The sequence below is a fragment of the Lampetra planeri genome, chromosome 6 (genome assembly GCF_965212315.1).
Source record: "Lampetra planeri chromosome 6, kcLamPlan1.2.h2, whole genome shotgun sequence".
In the NCBI taxonomy this organism is placed as follows: Eukaryota; Metazoa; Chordata; class Hyperoartia; order Petromyzontiformes; family Petromyzontidae; genus Lampetra; species Lampetra planeri.
The window spans coordinates 7,110,791-7,129,529 of NC_136112.1; the positions used below are offsets into that span (position 1 = coordinate 7,110,791).

An 18,739-nucleotide genomic window follows, 5' to 3' on the forward strand; every position below is an offset into this window, starting at 1 on the left:
GACAAGAGGACATCAGCAGCAACCATCTTTTGTTTTGGACTCACGCCCTCCCCCTCCTCCTTCTCTCTCTGCCGTACTGGAGTCACGCTGTTGTGCGCGTGTTTAAATCGCCCGCCGGTCTGCCAGGTGGTGTGGGTGACAGCCACCTTCCCATACGTGGTGCTCTTCATCCTGCTCATTCGAGGCGCCACCTTGCCCGGAGCGTGGAGAGGAGTCCTCTTCTACCTCAAACCAAACTGGAAGAAGCTGCTGACTACAGAGGTAGGTCCCAGCCGTCGCTGCCTCGCTCAACTCTCAATGCGCTTGTGTGTGGGTTTGCGGCCCTGGTGTGATGGCTACAAGCTGGAGTTGAACACGCAGCCTTTCGCCACCAATATTATTCATCGTGAAGGTATTTAAGGTTAATTCTAGATTTGAAGCTTTCGTGACTGCAAGGATTCATACGCTTATGTTTTTCGGTAAAGTCACGTAGGTCACAAGCTTGGTGGTGTTTCATTCTTCACCTGAGGACGGCTGCTTGCGTTGTAGCCGAAACGTCGTGAGAATTATTTTATCATTTTTTTATTTTTATTATTTTATTATTTCCCTTCTACGTGACTTTACCGAAAGAACCAAGAAGATGAATCCCTGCAGTCACGAAAGCTTTAAATCGAAATTTCACGTAGGTAAAATAAATAAATATGTTTGCCTCACTCGAGACAGTAAATCTAGCTGTGACGGTCCCACCTGATGACAGAGACTTGTGTTGCCTCCAAAACGTCGTGATTTATTATTTTATTTCTATTATTATTTCTATTATTTTTTATTTGTTTTTACCTACGTGACTTTACCGAAACACATAAGAGTATTTGAGGTTAGATCGCGTAAATATGAATGTGTTGTTAACTCACCACCGCCCGACACAGCCAATAAGTAAGGTTTGTCACGTAAATGTTGCCACGAAAATTTGGCAAGTTGCAAAGGTTGTGTTTTACGCTCCACCACACCGGTGTGCTGAAAGAGAAACTAATTGGCACGTTTTGTTCACGCGACAAACCTCACTATTATATTCTTGGTTCTTTCGGTGAAGTCACGTAGAAAGAAAACATGCATAAATAAGAATTAAAAATTAATTAAAATGAAAGCAAAAAACACGACGTTTTGATCGCAACACTTGTTCATTGATGAAGACCGCTTGTGTTGCGATCGAAACGTCGTGGGTTTTTGCTTTTATTTTTATTTATTTTTTATTTAATTTTCCATCTACGCGACTTTACCGAAAGAACCAAGAATATGAATTCCTGCAGTCACGAAAATTTTAAGTCAAAGCCTTACTAATTGCCTGTGTTGGGTGTAGGTAGGTTTCACGACACATTTACACGATCTAACTCACAAGACACCGTTATTCTAACAAACTGGACTTGAAATCCAGAGGTCTACCAGTTTGTTTCCTCCGGGCATGGCAATTGAAACAACGATGGTGCAAGTTTCTGAAACCCTATCACCACTGCCAGCAGTATACATACATGGGTACACCGCATTTCGTCGATCTGCAGGTCGTGCGTAGTGGGGTAAAGTTTGGGTACTCCCACTTCTTCCAAGTCGTCTGCCCGTTGTACCAAATTAAGTACAAATATTCTCGAAAGGGGCTCTGTAAATTTCTAGATTTGAAGCTTTTCACCTGAAGACGGAAGCTTGTGTTGCCTCCGAAACGTCGTGATTTTTATTTTATTTTTTATTTTACTTTTATTAATTTTAATTTTTTACCTAAGTGACTTTACCGATAAAACCTAAGAATATGGGCTCTGTAAAGTTCCCACGAGTTGAGGTCCTTCTGCCAAAAGTGGCGTTATCGGCACTTGCAGTGCAGGGCTGCACCTTTACCGTCTACAATGATCTACAAGTTCATATACAGCACAGCGTAAATTCACTGCTTGGATAAGGTCCTCTACATAACCGTGAGAGTCAAGGGAGTTTTATCACCCTACCTCACCATACTGGTCAGTGCAAATTGGTGAATGCAGAAAGTGTACACGTGGGGAGAATAGAAGTTCAGTACAACAGTGGATTTTCTTGTTGCCTTACCCTCATCTGCCCATACCGTAGCCCCATAGCAGCCTATACCAGCCGGGCGTGCATGGGATGTAACCCATCCAAGCACAAATTAGGCTCAATGCTGCTTAGCGTTCGTGATCCGATGAGACCGGGCAGAGTCTGGACATGTTATTTACGTCACGGGTAAATAGAATCGTATAAATCATACTCTTAGGTGTTTTCGGTAATGTCACGTAGGTAAAAAAAAAATTATAATAATAAAAATAATTGAAATAATAATAGAAATTAAAAAATATTATTGCTATTATTTTTATTTTTATAATTATTTTTACCTACGTGACTTTACCGAAAAAACCTAAGAGTATGAATTCTTGCAGTCACGAAAGCTTCAAATCTAGAACGTATAAATCATCAATGATTTAATTAATTACAACTATGTACCGAATAAATAAATTACTAACATTGTATGCAATTGTTGTTTTCTTTAAAAAAAAAACATCTATTTAGTTTGTATTCTTTCAAACGTCATTTCAATCGTGCTCTCAGTGCGATCTCACGCTAGACGGCAAATCCATTGGTAGCACTCACGGATAATTATAAACCCATGTGCTCCGTTAGAAACGGCCCGCAGAAGTGGATTTCAAATACCTGGAGAAAAATACATTTCTGATTTTTTTTTGCATGAGAAATCTTTGTCACGCGACAGCCAAAACCCAATTGTGTTAAACCTCAACCAACACCGAGGGGTGTTAAAAATATATTTATTTATTTATTTCGCGCGGTCATTGGTTGACTGGGCCACAAACCTCAACTCGTGACTGACACCTGGATCCCAATCCGTGATTTCAGCGGCGCTGGTCCTGAGCCACCTGAACACCTTTACCTTTATATATTTTATTATCTTGAGCACTTACATTGTTGATATAAACGCACTGTACCTTGCCTGAGAAACATTACACATAATCCCCCCCTCCCCCTCGGGCACACCTACTAAGCCTTCCCGACCCTCCACCATCCCTGACAACAACAACATCATCGTCATCGCAATGCCAACATGTCATTCATTAACTGTTGGGACTTCAACGTGAACATGCACAGCCCTTTTGTCAATGCACTGCTGCATGTGGGCCTCCATAAACCGTTTTGGTCACTGGGGTCACGACTAATCTATACGATTACAACTATTTTTTTTTTTACCTGGTAAGGCCCACTAAGCTATGCAGATTTTTTTTCAGAAGTGACCTAGTCACATATGATAGCTCTACGAAGTGGCTTATCGTGTGGAAATGTATAGCAGACAAATACTCCAAAACGCGTGTTTCTAAATGTGAAGGGAAAAACCGAAGGACCCGTAGAAAAATCCACACGACCACGGGGAGAACATGCAAACTTCAAATATACAGGCGTCAGGGTCTACCAGGCGACGTAGTTAACACTATGTAGCACAAATTTTGTTCCTGGGTAGTAAGTTTTATTTCGTAATTGCTTATGCCTAAAAAGTATAGAAAATGGCTATTATTCCACACAAATTTTGATTTTGTGAACAGGACAGTGATCTTTTGAAATTTGCCTATTTTAAATAAGAAAATGGGCGCATTTGTGTCTTTTTGTTCACATAAAGTCAGAAAAAACAACATATGAATCAAAATTAACATGAATTTATACTAAAGTAATAAAAAAATACAACAAAAGATTTAGAAGTGAGTAGTTTTTCGAGATTCACGATTATACACGAATCATCATCCAAATGTAGTCTCCCATTATGTTCTCGTTATATTGTCCTTGGTAGCGGCGTTCAAAGTCCAGCATATCCTGGTGACAGTGTTCGCCTTGTTCCAACGAGTACGCTCCCATGTTCTCCTTGAATGTATCAAGATGAGCATCAAGGATATGGACTTTGAGGGACATCCTACAGCCCATTGTGCCGTAGTTCTTCACCAGAATCTCAACCAGCTCCACGTAGTTTTCGACCTTGTGATTGCCCAAGAAGCCACGAACCACTGCGACAAAGCTGTCCCAAGCCGCTTTCTCCTTACTAGTGAGCTTCTTGGGGAATTCATTGCACTCCAGGATCTTCTTTATCTGTGGTCCGACGAAGATACTTGTTTTGACCTTTGCCTCAGACAGCTTAGGGAAGAAGTCTTGAAGGTACGTGAAGGCTGCCGACTCCTTAACTACAGCTCTGACAAATTGTTTCATAAGGCCCAATTTGATGTGCAGTGGTGGCATCAGCACCTTCCGGGGGTCCACCAGTGGTTCCCACTTGACGTTGTTCCTCCCCACAAGGAACTCGGTCTACTGTGGCCAGGCCCGCCTGTGGTAGTGCGCCTTGGTGTCCCTGCTGTCCCAAAGGCAAAGATAGCAGGGAAACTTGGTAAAACCGCCTTGGAGACCCATCAGGAATGCCACCATATTGAAGTCTCCGATGACCTCCCAGCCGTACTCATCATACTTCAAGGCGTCCAGCAAGGTCTTAATGCTGTTGTAATTCTCTTTGAGGTGCACCGAGTGAGCCAGGGGAAGAGATGGGTACTAGTTACCATTATGGAGCAGCACGGCTTTGAGGCTCCTGGATGAGCTGTCAATGAAGAGGCGCCACTCATTCTGGTTACAGGTGATTCCGATTGCCTCGAACAGACTGGTCACATTGTGGCAGAAGCAGAGCCCATCTTGACGGGTGAAGAAGCTGCAAAAAGGTTGGTGACGCTTCCTCTGATCTGCGACTTGCACACGTGTATCCAACAAGTTCCACTGCTTGAGCCGAGGCGTCAAAACCTCGGCATTAGACTTGGTGAGACCAAGATCTCTGATCAAGTCGTTGAGGTACTTTGGTCAGGGTTGTATGGGTTTTACTCCTCAGCTCCACCTCTGAAATTTTCATGTGGATCTACAACGCCTTCCTCACTCTCTGACTTGCTGCTCTCTTCTAAAGACGGCTGCTCTCTCTCCGGAGAAGTGGGTACGGGGAGCTCATGGCAGTGTGGTACCGGGGCAATGGATTAAGGAAGGTCCGGATACGTGATAACAGGTGCATTCTTGCCAGTCCGACGTTTGGAAGGGTCCACCATGCAGAAGTAGCAGTTGCTTGAGTGGTCAGTGGGTTCCTGCCAAATCCTTGGGATAGCGAACTTTACGACTCTCTTTTCCCCTCTGTACTATCCTACAAAAATACATTTACTTCACCCATGACTAATGTGTAAGAGATTCTCGCAACATTTTTCATAAATGATATATTTTTTCAATTAAATTGTCAAACTTTTTTAAGTAAAAAACTTTTACAATTTAAAAAAAATTATAACATAAAATTCCGAGCAACAATTTTCCATCTTACCTTCCAGAGTTCTTTTGCATTGCTCGCAGGTGAAATTAGGTGCCCAGGGTTTGTCTTGATATCCAAGAGGCATGCCGAAATATGCCTTGTAGGCCTCACACATCTTAGCAGATGCTTCCACAGAGTTCATTTTCGCTCTGGTCTTGATAAATTGGCCGCAGACAGAGCAAAATGCGTCTGCCGGATGCTTGCAGCCTCTTGATGCCATCTCGGAAAAATGCAGATATTTATCCACTTAGGCAGCTGGAACTAAACTGCAGAGGTGTGGACTCGAGTCATGTGACTTGGACTCGAGTCAGACTCGAGTCATGAATTTGATGACTTGCGACTCGACTTGGACTTGCATAACAATGACTTTGTCCCACCTATGAGATGTGGACTCGAGTCATGTGACTTGGACTCGAGTCAGACTCGAGTCATGAATTTGATGACTTGCGACTCGACTTGGACTTGCATAACAATGACTTTGTCCCACCTCTGCTAAACTGAACTGGTGGGCTTAAGGCCCCTGTATTTATACTACTATTTATATTACTCTAAAGTTCTAGAATGTTATAGAAGCTATTCCAAGTTTACTCAGCACTGAATCTATCTGGAATGTTCTGGAAAATTTCAAAATATCACTGTCCTGGTCAAAAAAGCAACGTTTGTGGGGAATAATAGCCATTTTCTCTACTTTTGAGGCATAAGCAATTAGAAGATAATACTTACTACCCAGGAACAAAAAAAAATTGTGACAGTGTAACATCTCATCACTGCGGCGTTTTTGGCCATACAGTACTTCACCACACCCGTAACCTTAATAGACTGTTGGGGCAAGTGCTGTTAGCGAGCACCTATGAAGGCCGGCACGGCATCAGAGGTGGTGGGTGGCCAGCACCACGGGAGTGGGAATAACTACACATTGAGGCTGAGTCAATCTATGGGAGACCTCGGACCGGTTAAGATAATCGTGATCGATGTTGCCCGTGAGTGGGAATCGAACTTGGATCGCCGCATTCGTAGTGCAGCGCGATAACCACTACACGACCGTCTAGCCGAAACAGACTTTTAGGGCAAGCGCTGTTCGCGAGCATCACTGAAGGCCACACGCACGCACACATTTGTGTAAATTGGACAATTGTGGACTTTGGCTGTGATGCTTTGGTAATCTGGTTGAGCGAGTGCAGTGAATAAGCTGGCAAACCCTAGATTTTTAATGCTGTGGGATTACCACCTCGACTAAATACTGAGCAATTGGTGCCAGGCAGGAGGTGCAGAGATGCGATCATTGGAACAAGCAATGGAGAATGCACGAGAAGAACAGTGTAAGGATTGCAGGTGCAACAATGTGGTGGTGGCTGTGCACATGACCTGTAATCCAAGCACTGTGGAGGTGAGAGGGTTCGTGGATCGCACGAAGAACCCCTCCTGTGTGCGTCTTGGTGCCATTACCTTGGCTCGCCATGAGGGCGAAATAGCGAACGTGGACTCCATCTGTTCCAACCTCACGGGATCAAGCGTTACCCACCTCCCACACGTGGGTTTCCACCGTGCGCTTCAGTTGCCTCCCACACTTAAACGCTCATTAATTGCTCGATAACACCACGATGCGTAGAGGACCGCAGAGCTTTGAGCAAATTTTTTTGGTTGTTGGTGCCGGCTCACGGGGTGGCCGCCTTCCCCGCTTTGCGTGCGGTTCCTCGTGACCTGCGGGTCGTTCACTCTCGGAGCCGACGGAGCGAGCACTGTGCACGTGCACAAGTTGAAATCATCGTCGATTTATCTCACGCGGATTGGTCGGACATCTGCCAGGGGTTTGAAAAACGACTTCATATTTTACTGTGGTGACCGGCAGCGTGAAGGATGGAGGCCTTCATACAACAGTTTATCGACAAAGAGCTGTAAATAACGCGTGCAAAGATTATGGTTATTAACATTAAACACGTTTTTTTTTTCAAACGCACGTGTGGCGAGCCTGATATTCGCACCCCGTTTTCTTTTTGTGCCTATCCCGTCAGCTTATGATAATGTAGTTTGTAACTAATATAAATTCAAATTAATGGTTTTGATGCGATGTGTATTATGAAATAAAAAAAAATCCCAAACAGCGTTCACCTGCCTGGTGATCTATGTACTAAATCACAATGAGTGTGCGCCATCGAAAATATTCAAGTGGGGGGAATATGTTGCCCATCAATTGTACAAGTGCCTTTTTTTCATCTGCGCAGTTCAAACGGCTGCAGCTACACGCGAATTTAATTAACAGCGAGTGCTGATTTAATCACACATCTCATTAGGATAACATTTGCGGGACTGTGGTGCCTCTAAATGCACATTTCAATGAACAACAGCTTGATTATTAGTATTGTAAATCAAATGTGCGCATGCACACTGTGCTGCGGTCATGTTTCTTAAAACGCCGTACGAGTAACGCGATGGTATTGGACGCTACCGTGGTTGTAGTGGTCAGCACACAGCACGTCGGACGTGAACTCCAGAGTTCACCGTCTGTTCATTCTCCCGGCTTGGCAGTTGTATTAATGTGGCAAGTTTATTAAAGCCCCCCTTTACGGCCAAGAAGTTTTTGTCAAATGGGTATAACCGCAGTTAGTCGATCCGGCAGTTAAACAATGGTGCAAGTTTATTAAAATCCTCTTCTCATGGGGCTGTATAAATGGGTTAAAACCAACAGTGTCAGTCGATCGGTGAGTCGTGGGTGTGTGTGGTGGGGTAAAGAGTGAGTAATCCCCACCGCCTCTTTTTGAAGACATCTGGTCCGGTGTGGAAGCGAGGAGGTGAAATAGCCTCGAGATGGGGCCCTGTTATTGCTCCCTCTTCAGTGGAGGCCCTCCTCTGCCAGCGGTGGCTTGAGCCAATAATCATTAATGCAGCGTGCGTGGAGAGAAAACAAAACGGCAATGCCGGGCAAGATTTACACCCCAAATATATGAATGCATTGAACGCCAAATTGCAATGTTCGTTGTACTTTGTAATTCACATGTTTTGTACTGCAATTCAAATGATAGAAAGCATGCTTTCTTAAAGAAAATGAAACTTAACATAATACACACAACAAATAATTCCTACACTTAAGCTACTGGATAATTGTCCCAGTAAATGAAATGCAATGTATTGATTGGTCATTGAATGTGATCGTGAGTGTAAAATCGACATGTCCTTCACGAAACGACGTATGGGGTTTTGTTGTTTTAAATACTTTGTCGCACATTGTCGAAGTTGCCTCGTGTGCAAAAGTGAGTGAAGCCTCCTCGTGTGGAATTAATGAAAATGCAACGCTTTGTTCCCAGCATGTTTCGTGCATTTGCTTTGCGTTACAAATTGCCTGATGCCATGCGCCAGTGCTTGTTAATCCTATAACAGGATTATGCTTAACAATCCGCATTCCTTTTCCAGGGCCGTGCTGCGAGTGTGCCCTTGTCAACCTCCACAGGAAAGCGAGTAAAACACAACTCAGATTCAAACTAATTTTTTGTACAATTTGTAAATAAATAAAAAATGAGGTTCGACGCTGAGCAGTAAAAGGGAAGGTGGGAAGCGAGAATTTCACCTTTTCAAACTGTGCTCGCTTATTTTTTACGAGACTTACACAAATGTGGAGACAATACTTCCCCGACTTAATCTTTTTCCTGAATGTTTTAAAAACGCAATTGTAAAGTTGAGCGACTTAAATAAAACCTTGATAAAATAGCAAGGTTTTTTTTCTTTTGTTCTTTATACTAATATACAGAGTTTTGTCCTAGTGTACAGTCAACGGTCAAGACTTTCTTTAACAACACTACACTACTCTGTCCACCTTGAAAATACCATGAAAAGACTTGTGTTTTTTCAAGGTGGACAATTTAGCGTTGACAGTCGAGCAACCCCCACGACCAGCACGACATGGCGAGGAGGCCTTCACCCAGCAGCAGATTGACAAACGGCAAAAAAAAATTCCATGTAATTAAAAAAATTCCATGTAATTTAAAAAATTCCATGTAATTTTTAAAATTCCATGTAATTTTTAAAATTCCATGGAATTTTTAAAATTCCATGTAATTTTTAAAATTCCATGTAATTTTTAAAATTCCATGTAATTTTTAAAATTCCATGTAATTTTTAAAATTCCATGTAATTTTTAAAATTCCATGTAATTTTTAAAATTCCATGTAATTTTAAAAGTATTTATGTTTTATTCACACGCGATGGTGCTTGGTTTTGATGTTGTAATTACGCATCCCCCTTTCTTGATCTCTCTAGGTGTGGGTTGATGCTGCTGCTCAAATCTTCTTCTCCCTGGGGCCAGGCTTTGGAGTGCTCCTCGCTTTGGCCAGTTACAATAAGTTCAACAACAACTGCTATCGGTGAGAAAGTGGGCGCGTCAGCCTTTGGGATGCGTGTGCTGTGTTTTTTTTTAAAGTTACATCGCAGGCTTATCCCCAATTCTGTGCTGATTGTGGTATCGTCATCACGTGATGGCACGAAGGATCCATGTTTCACAGAACAATGCAAGCCTTTGTGTGAGAGAATGGCTTCGAGGAAGCGAGAGTTTCACAGTACTGTGAGAGAATGGCTTCGAGGAAGCGAGAGTTTCACAGTACTACCTTTGAGATTTCTTGAACACGTGACCTTGGTTTCACGAGAAATAGCGGGCGGCACTTTCTCACCCGATACGCCACTCAGAGTAATGTCCGCCGCGCGACAGGTACAGTGGCGTTTTTAATTACCGTAAGCTGGAATTAAGCAATATGAAATTTTATGTGATTCATCGCACAATCTTTTGTTAATTGTATGCCTTCTAAAAAATTGCGTATGTGGAGAAATGGCAAATCATGTTGTGGTTTAATTTGCAGCCGAGTGGAGTTTCTTCTTGATTTTAAAATGTAACCATTGCCACGAAGAAGTGATTGCCTTTCATACTGTTGCATTCTTCTGTTTGCATATAAGCTACCGATTATATTGAATTGTCTTAACGTGGTAGATTTGAAAGGCAACTGGAATATGTTGCAAACTCCCTTTTAAACGAAAAATGAATCGATAACGAAATTACTTAAGGTATCCAGTGAATTTTCATTTAAATTAAAATACAATTTTAACTTAGAGACGAATTATATTGAATATCTGTGTGCATACGCAATAACCGGCCAATTGGATGCTGTGTAATATCAAAAACTATTTGCCAACCAGGACAAGCAGTATATATATGTAATGCTATATGGTTAGATACACAATGTGACATCCAAAATACAGGGTTTGTTTTGGGTTAGATAACATAAATATAAATGTGTCGTTAAACTCGCCACCACCCGACAGCCAACTAGTAAGGGTTGTCACGTAAACAAAACATGCAAATTCGTGACTAGTACAGCAGAGTAAAATCCACAACATTTACAATCTGAGTACGACGTTTCGGCAGTAAGTACAACTAGCTTCATCAGGCGACAGCCAGATTTGTGGAGAAATCCTCCTGTTTCGTTCCTTAAATAGAAGGGTAGATGTGTGATGGCGTCATTTGTGAGCCCTTCTTGTGCGAAAAAACCCCTGTACTATGGATGATTTTGGTCGCGAAAGCCTACGTGTTAAACAATGCAACATTAGGTATTTTTAGTATTTACCATGTTTGTATAATGATTCGCTTTTTTACACATCACCGCCCTTCATGCCTGGGAGTGTCAGGTCTTTTACAACGAGATAAGTGACTGACGTCACGTGTCTCATCTCAACACATTTGAAAGGGCACCGCCAATGGCAGCTGTCCCTGTGCAGCAAAAAAAAAAACTCAGCACCTGACCTGCAAATGGGCATTAGTCTGCCAGTATGGGGGCGATCGTGGCTATGCGTTTACCCCAATCAATGAATTTGTGGGTATCTTTTTTAATCATATCCACTAATTACACGTGGATCCTTCTAATAGGCCTCTTCTTGTTGCAGGGATGCCTTGGTCACCAGCTCCGTAAACTGCTTCACCAGCTTCATGTCAGGTTTTGTAATCTTCACCGTGCTGGGCTACATGGCTGAGATGAGGAATGTGGAAGTTGAGGACGTTGCCAAAGACATGGGTATGATTGATTTATTTTCTCTCCTCAGGAAAAAAAAAAACGTCCAGAGAAACTTCCAACATTATACACACGCAGTGCAACTTCGAATCTACTCGGATGTCTCTTCAACATTTCCGATAACGGTTATATCGCCAATGTTGCCGCACCGTCTGACACACAGCCACTTTCGTTTGTCGACTTTTTTTTACCTTGCAGGACCGAGCCTGCTGTTCATAACATATCCGGAGGCTATTGCTAATATGATGGGGTCCACGTTCTGGGCCATCATCTTCTTCATGATGATGATCACCTTGGGGCTAGACAGCACGGTAAGTGAAGCAAAGGAACGCCATGTAGAGCCAATGCTGTAAAGTTACCGTGGTCAAAACGAGCTCGGAGGAGGACACACGGCACAGTCAGCGTTAAGCAAACTTTAAACCAATGATAAAGTGCAAGCCTGAATGAACAAAAATTCTGGTTCAAAATGTAATGATTTAATGCATTTTAATTTCCCTTACTGGTGTTAAATATTGTAGCGGCATGTTTTGACTCGATGGGAATTTATAAGAGCAGGCTGAACGTCACAGGGCTGTGTCGATGATGAAGGCCTGCAGCCTTTGAATGCTCCACAAATATGCTACGGCTCCACACTATTCAGTGGCAACAGCAAATCTCGTGCGGACGATTGGTTATTTTGCAAAGATTTACATTCAAAATCCCCCCTTAGCCCGAATGCATTTTGTCGACACGATCAGGGAAATATGAGAAGACATTAAATGCTTTGTCTGCAGCAGTGATCGCCGATAGATTTGTCACTGGATTTACCACGGCTGTTGCACCGTGCAACTCACAGGCGGACGCACAGACGTACACAAACGCATTGGCAATTTCCTCGCCACTTATTCTAGTGAGGAGATAAAAAATCACAATAAGCCTGAAACATCGCGAAAAGAGCACCGGGAGGTTGTTGCGCCACGCGCTTGCCTAAAGCGTTGCTTTCATTTCACCGGGCAATATAATTTTGCGTGGGGAAATCACCAAACGGGTAATAAAAAAACAAACCCGATGTCTATCGTGAACCGTCATTTCGACACCTCGTTAGATGGACGCTTCATCACAATGGCTGCAGAACGCCGAGCTCCCTTTGGATGAAATGTCAAGCAAGCGTTTGTTGTGGTGTTTCTATCCTCCATTATTTGATGTTGGGATTTTGATATTGAATTTTTTTTAAGTTCTACTTTAAGATATGAAGAAGGCACATTTGTGGATTCTTAGAAAGAGTTAGCAAAAAAAAACATTTTTTGTTAAACACACATGATGCATTTCAATTCTGATTTATACAAAATAATTTTTTCTTCATTTCCTGAAATAACAAAAATGGGAAAATATGCAGGTGCCATTTGGAAGAAATATTACTAAATTAATAAAATAAAATAAATACCTTGCAGGGTTAACTAGACTATGATGTTGCAAAGAGGACGTGTTAGCTATAACTTTAAGAATTTCACACTTGCCGTGCATATACTAAATAAAGTATATGTAGAATAATTAATATACGATAGAATGTAATGGCAATTGTTAGATATGTATAGAAGAGTCCAGCACACGTTGTCGACTTGCTGGAAGGTCGGCTTTTAGTCACACAGCAGTCCACACAGCAGCCCACACAGCAGTTCACACCGTCAGCAGACCACAGTCAGCAGTCAATACAGCAGCAGTCCACAGTCAACCGGTCCACGCAGCAGCCCACAGAGTCAGCAGTCCACATGAAAGGAGATCTCCAATGGACCTGGAGTTTTCCCCGGACCGACTCTTACATCCTCTCACGACCAATCTTTTAAGAACCTCCTTTCAGCCGTGAACCTCTCGGGGGAAGGGAGGGGGGTGGGAATAAAATGAAACCCCACTCCCACACATTCCACATTTGAACTCGCCAGCCGAGTCTCCTGGCCGCGTAGAAACAACCCATCGACCACTGCTCCCCCCCGCCCCACACACAGCGATGGGCCAGTGGGTAACTTAGAGCGGACAATTTGAACGCACGAACGCATGCGTTAGCTTCGGGAAATCATGTCATTTACTAATAGAAAAAAAAAACAGATCGCCTTTCGGCATCGTCTACACGTGAGATTATTCACCCCCTTAGCCCAGCGATTCGATAAATTGTCGCGATTGGAGCCGTTCCGATTCAGCTCAACGATCGAGTACATTTTTCCGTCCCATTCACTACACACTATCTCATTTGAAATGTTTTTTACACGTAGGGCTTTCGCGACCAATATCATCCATAATATTTGCCATATTTTACCCCCCCTCCCCCCCCCAACACTCACAGACCCCTTTTTTCGGTCCGCACAGCGTTGCTCTCTCCATCATCCTGAACGAAACTGCAGTATTTCTACATTCATATAATTCACATGAATCCGAAGCAAGTGATTCTCAGCTCACAATTTTTACATTCTCGGGGGGGGGGGGAGGGGGGGGGGTGAGGACCGTTCTCTCCATGCCGAGGTGAAACAAACCAGCCCGAGCAACGCGACAGCACTTTGCGTTCGACGAAAGAAGCAGCGGCGGCGATAAACGTTCGAAGTGATTTGCCGGAGGTCGCGCGGCTACCGTGAGACGATTTGAACTCGCATTCTGACATTCCTTCCCGGCGTGATGTGTCCAGTTCGGTGGTCTGGAGGCCATCATCACAGCTGTCATGGACGAATACCCCAGCCTCTTCTCCAAACGCAGGGAGTACTTCGTGCTGGGCCTGGTTACGATCTGTTTCATGGGTGCCCTCTCCACGCTCACCTATGTACGTACCCATGCACGCGCATCTGCGTCGTAGCAAAAAGAGAAGGTCGAGGTGGTCTGCCGCTCTGTGAGCCGGGGGTGGGGGGGGATGAGGTGCTCACCTCGAGTGTACAGCACCTGAGCCAGTGGTGGGAATTTTACATTCTTAATGTCATTCCCCCCCCCCCCCCCCCCTACATCCGCACCTCCAATTTGCGACGGTTGGCTACGCACGGTGCAAAGGAAGTTCAACATACATGCGTACTCAAACCATACATGCAGCCTCCCAGCCTGCCCTCATTTAATAATAAAACAAATATCGTACATTTGTTCTAGATTTGAAGCTTTCGTGACTGCAAGGATTCATACTCTTAGTTTTTTCGGTAAAGTCACGTAGGTAAAAAAAAAATGAAATTAAAATTATTCTATTTTTATAAATTTTAATTTCATTTTTTTTTACCTACGTGACTTTACCGAAAAAACTAAGAGTATGAATCCTTGCAGTCACGAAAGCTTCAAATCTAGAACAAATGTACGATATTTGTTTTATTATTAAATGAGGGCAGGCTGGGAGGCCACCCCTCCTGGCTACTGCCATCCCGAACGTGTTGTCGATTTGCTGCACAGGCCCATCTCCGACAATCAGCTCAAATGTTTTGTTGCCAAAATGTCTCGCTGCGTGCACTGGTATGCACCAGTCTTCCGTGCGTTCAACCTGCAGCTAATTTGAAAGAAATGGCTTTTCGTATTTATTTTATTATTCAGCCGTTTCCTTACTTTAAAATGTCACGAGTTACTGTCATTCTGAGTGTCTGCTGTTTTCTTCCACGGTACTTTGAGCACGTGCTTGGCTACGTACGGCGCGAAATAAATCCAGCATCCATACATGCATACGCATACATACACATGAATAGAGATATTCTTGCTGTCGATATTCATGTCCGCATAAACAATCGCTTGGCTCCCTGTGCACACTCGCTCGCTCGCTTGTGGTGTTTGTGATCGTGGTGGTGGTGGTCTGCAGGGCGGGGCGTACATCGTGAAACTGCTGGAGGAGTTCGGGTCAGGATGCTCCATCATCGGTATTGTCCTGCTGGAGGCCATCGCCGTGTCCTGGTTTTATGGTCAGTGACTGCGAGCCCGTCGTGCCGCGCCGGTTAACGTCACACACCTTCTCCCGAGTGTCGGGTGGCATCCCGACCAGCCCCGGCCTCGCAGCTTGGGCACTCGTGGCATCTGCCCAGATCGCGAATTCGTGCGGGGCGCCCGCAAATGTATGAGGTTGCAGGGATAATCATTGGCAGAGCCAGGATTTTCAGATCGGGGGGGCAACCCCTCCAGCAACGAAAAATTATAGGAATTGTTAATAAATAAGGACTTGTCCCTTGCTTTTTATTCGACGTGTGTGCGACGATGGGGCAGCCATCGATCGAGGGTCGAATTCGAACCGCTTTGTGTGATCGGCATCGCGCTCGATGAAGGTGAATGCCTTCAGGGAAGTCGTGGACTGTACTGTATATGCAACTGCGCACAATTATGTGAGTCACTTATAACCGCTTTGCCGTTACTTATTGCCAATTATGGACTCAGACTATTGTCCTATTATCTCATAGAGTCCCTGGCACGTAATAATATGCTACACAGTGGCAGTGGGGGTCGCAAAATGCCGATTTATTACTAATAAACCCCAATGATCCGATCGAAATGAGGGATTTCGATCGGATCATTGGGGGGGGGGGGGGCACGTGCCACCCCATGGTCGAGTTCTACAGCGGGCTTTTTTGAACAGCCGCACACTTCGGGGTTTTCTGGCAATGTCTGGTGGTATATTCTTTGGTTCTTTCGCCAAAGTCACGTAGGTAGAAAATTATTAATAGATTCTACCTACGTGACTTTACCGAAAGAAACAAAGAGTATGGATTCCTGCAGTCACGAAAGCTTCAAATCTGGAGGTATATTTACCAAAGCTGTTATGGCGAGCCCCAAAATGTATGAGATACGGAGACGATTATTTCACAGTTCTGCAGGTGCACCGTAAGGGAAACACACTCGCGAGCCACGTGATGAGTAAACCGATGATAGAAAATGAAGAGTTACTTTCTGTGTTCACCTGGGGTAACATTCACGTTAAAGTTGAGCATGTTCTCCCCTTCAACAGTTTTGCATGATAAATGGTAACATTATTGGATATGTGAGTGCATTTTAGGATCTCGTTTTTAGCATTTTGCTATTTTATAGTTGACTGCACTATCCCCCTCATGCTTTTCTTTTCTTATGACCAAGCATTATTTTATCCAAAGTTTCTGTTTACGGACTACGTGGCAGCTTTGCCCATCTTACTAAACATGACCGAAGGTTAAATCAAGGTAAAAAAGTCGATGAATGTAAGAGAGAGAGAGAGAAAAAAGCTGATTCAGATTGTGTATCTCGAAAGACAACTACGTTTTAAATCGTTTGCGTTTGCCATCTTGGTTCGGATTAATTCCACGAAATGCAAAAGTGATCGCCGCGTGGTTTTATTTCTGTTTTCGTCCAGGCGTGAAGCGTTTCTGCGCCGACATCCACTCCATGCTGGGCTTCTCGCCCGGCTACTTCTGGCGGCTGTGTTGGGTGGCAATCAGCCCCCTCTTCCTCTCCGTGAGTTCCCCTTGCGTTGCGCACGCGCTCGAGAATGACATCTTCTTCACGCCTCAAGTTTTAATTTCGATTTAAAGCTTTCGTGACTGCAGGGATTCATCTTCTTGGTTCTTTCGGTAAAGTCACGTAGAAGGGAAGTAATAAAATATAATATTATTTTATTACATTATTATATATTATTATATTTTATTATAATATTATATTATTATTTTATTTTATATAATTTTATTATTTTATTTTATTATGTTTACTTTTTATTATTTTATTATTTCCCTTCTACGTGACTTTACCGAAAGAACCAAGAAGAGGCCTCAAGTATATTTCGCCGCAACCTGGGTGGAGAACTCGGGTAGACCAGAAGAGAGTGGAGAACTCGGGGAGAGACAGAATTGTGTCTCATTTGCACGAGTGACCCGGGCCACCAAAATGACAACAGCAGACTCTTGATTATACCACGCTCATGACAGGGAGGGTGGCCGCTGGTCATTAAAAATCGCGGATAATCCAAAAATATCCATTTTCCGCAAATCTCTATGGCCAAAAAACTACCGATTGACCGATCGATGATGCGCATGCTCAGTGATGACACTTTGCTGTCCCCGCGCAGAAGACTCCCGGCCACTTAGTGGATAGCAGAGCCACGCCAATCAGCATCGATCAATCTCCGCCCACTGTTGTAAAGATATGCAACTATTGTCCTGGAGAGGTGATCGCGTCGATTTCGGATTAAGCGGAGCACATATTTGTTCGGTTTAAGCACGTTACTTGAAATACATTTTTCCCCAAGAATAAGAATGTATAACTGTTTTTCAAATTGTTAATTTGGGCTGAAGGGAAAATCCATGAGTTGTTAATTTATTATTTGGTTCTTTCGGTAAAGTCACGTAGAAATAAAATAAATTTAATAATAGAATACGACGTTTCGATTGCAACACAAGCAGTCGTCATCAGGTATAACTAAATTTGAGAGAGAGACAAAACACAGACACCCAGAGAGACACAGTCTCTGTGTGTCTATGTTGTGTGTCTCTTTCTGTGTGCCTCTGTATTGTCTCTCTAATTTTAGACAGAGCAAATAATTTACACCCTAAACCAAAGCCACTTATACTGGGAAATAAAATCTCTTACGTAAAAATAAATTTCGAATGAATCGCAATTCATTTATAGCAATGTCAAATTCATGAAAAATATATTTAAAAAATGCTCCGTACCGTACAATGGCCACCCACACATTTTCAAAAAATTTCCCCAACTTTCAAATGTATGGTGAAATGCCAGCAATATCCAAAGAATGCTAGACAGCATTACATCATAAAAATAACGATCACCTGTGACCCTTGGTCAGGCTTGCCTTTTCCGTGTCAGCTGTGGGGAATGTGTGACCATACTTCCCCAAGCAGGTCGGTGGAGATTGGTGAAGGTGTGTTCAGAGGGGTTCCAGGCCCATTTGAGATAAATGCATCACGTGATTATAATTGTGCGTTTGTTTACTTCCCTGTGCAGTTCATCGTTGTCAGTTTTCTGACGGGATCCAAACCGCTCAAGCTGTTCGACTATAACTTCCCTGACTGGAGCATGATCCTGGGTTACTTCATCGCAGCATCGTCCTTCATGTTCGTGCCGTTGTACATGGCTTACAAGATCCTGATCACGCCTGGTACCCTCAAGCAGGTAAGGAAGTGGCTGTTCACAAATGCGCTGGTGGAACTTGAGAAAAATGTAAAGCGCGTTGAAAAGCACACGCCTGATCACCGGCGAGGCCTCTGGTCTTTGGGCCGTACTTGTACCGAGTAGGATCCTCTGTATTGTCATCACAATCAGATGTTTTCTATCCACCACTGGATGAAGGCCTTCCCACCCCATTGCACACCATCATGGACTTGCGTTGCCGCAATCCACGTAGCACCCCCTCAATGAGCTGATCTCATTGCTCCATCTG

The 18,739-nt window shown here is 43.6% G+C and overlaps 1 protein-coding gene across 1 annotated transcript in view; it reads left to right on the forward strand.

Annotated features, from left to right (window-relative positions):
* The window catches only part of LOC144719468 (sodium-dependent serotonin transporter-like), a 35,469-nt gene that overhangs the window by 13,039 nt on the left and 3,691 nt on the right, over positions 1–18,739 (forward strand). The window contains exons 5-12 of the mRNA XM_078595408.1: positions 127–261; positions 9,605–9,708; positions 11,276–11,403; positions 11,599–11,711; positions 14,054–14,185; positions 15,188–15,287; positions 16,700–16,800; positions 18,304–18,471. Coding sequence (XP_078451534.1) covers positions 127–261; positions 9,605–9,708; positions 11,276–11,403; positions 11,599–11,711; positions 14,054–14,185; positions 15,188–15,287; positions 16,700–16,800; positions 18,304–18,471 — 981 coding nt within the window. The remainder of the gene's footprint in view (positions 1–126; positions 262–9,604; positions 9,709–11,275; positions 11,404–11,598; positions 11,712–14,053; positions 14,186–15,187; positions 15,288–16,699; positions 16,801–18,303; positions 18,472–18,739) is intronic.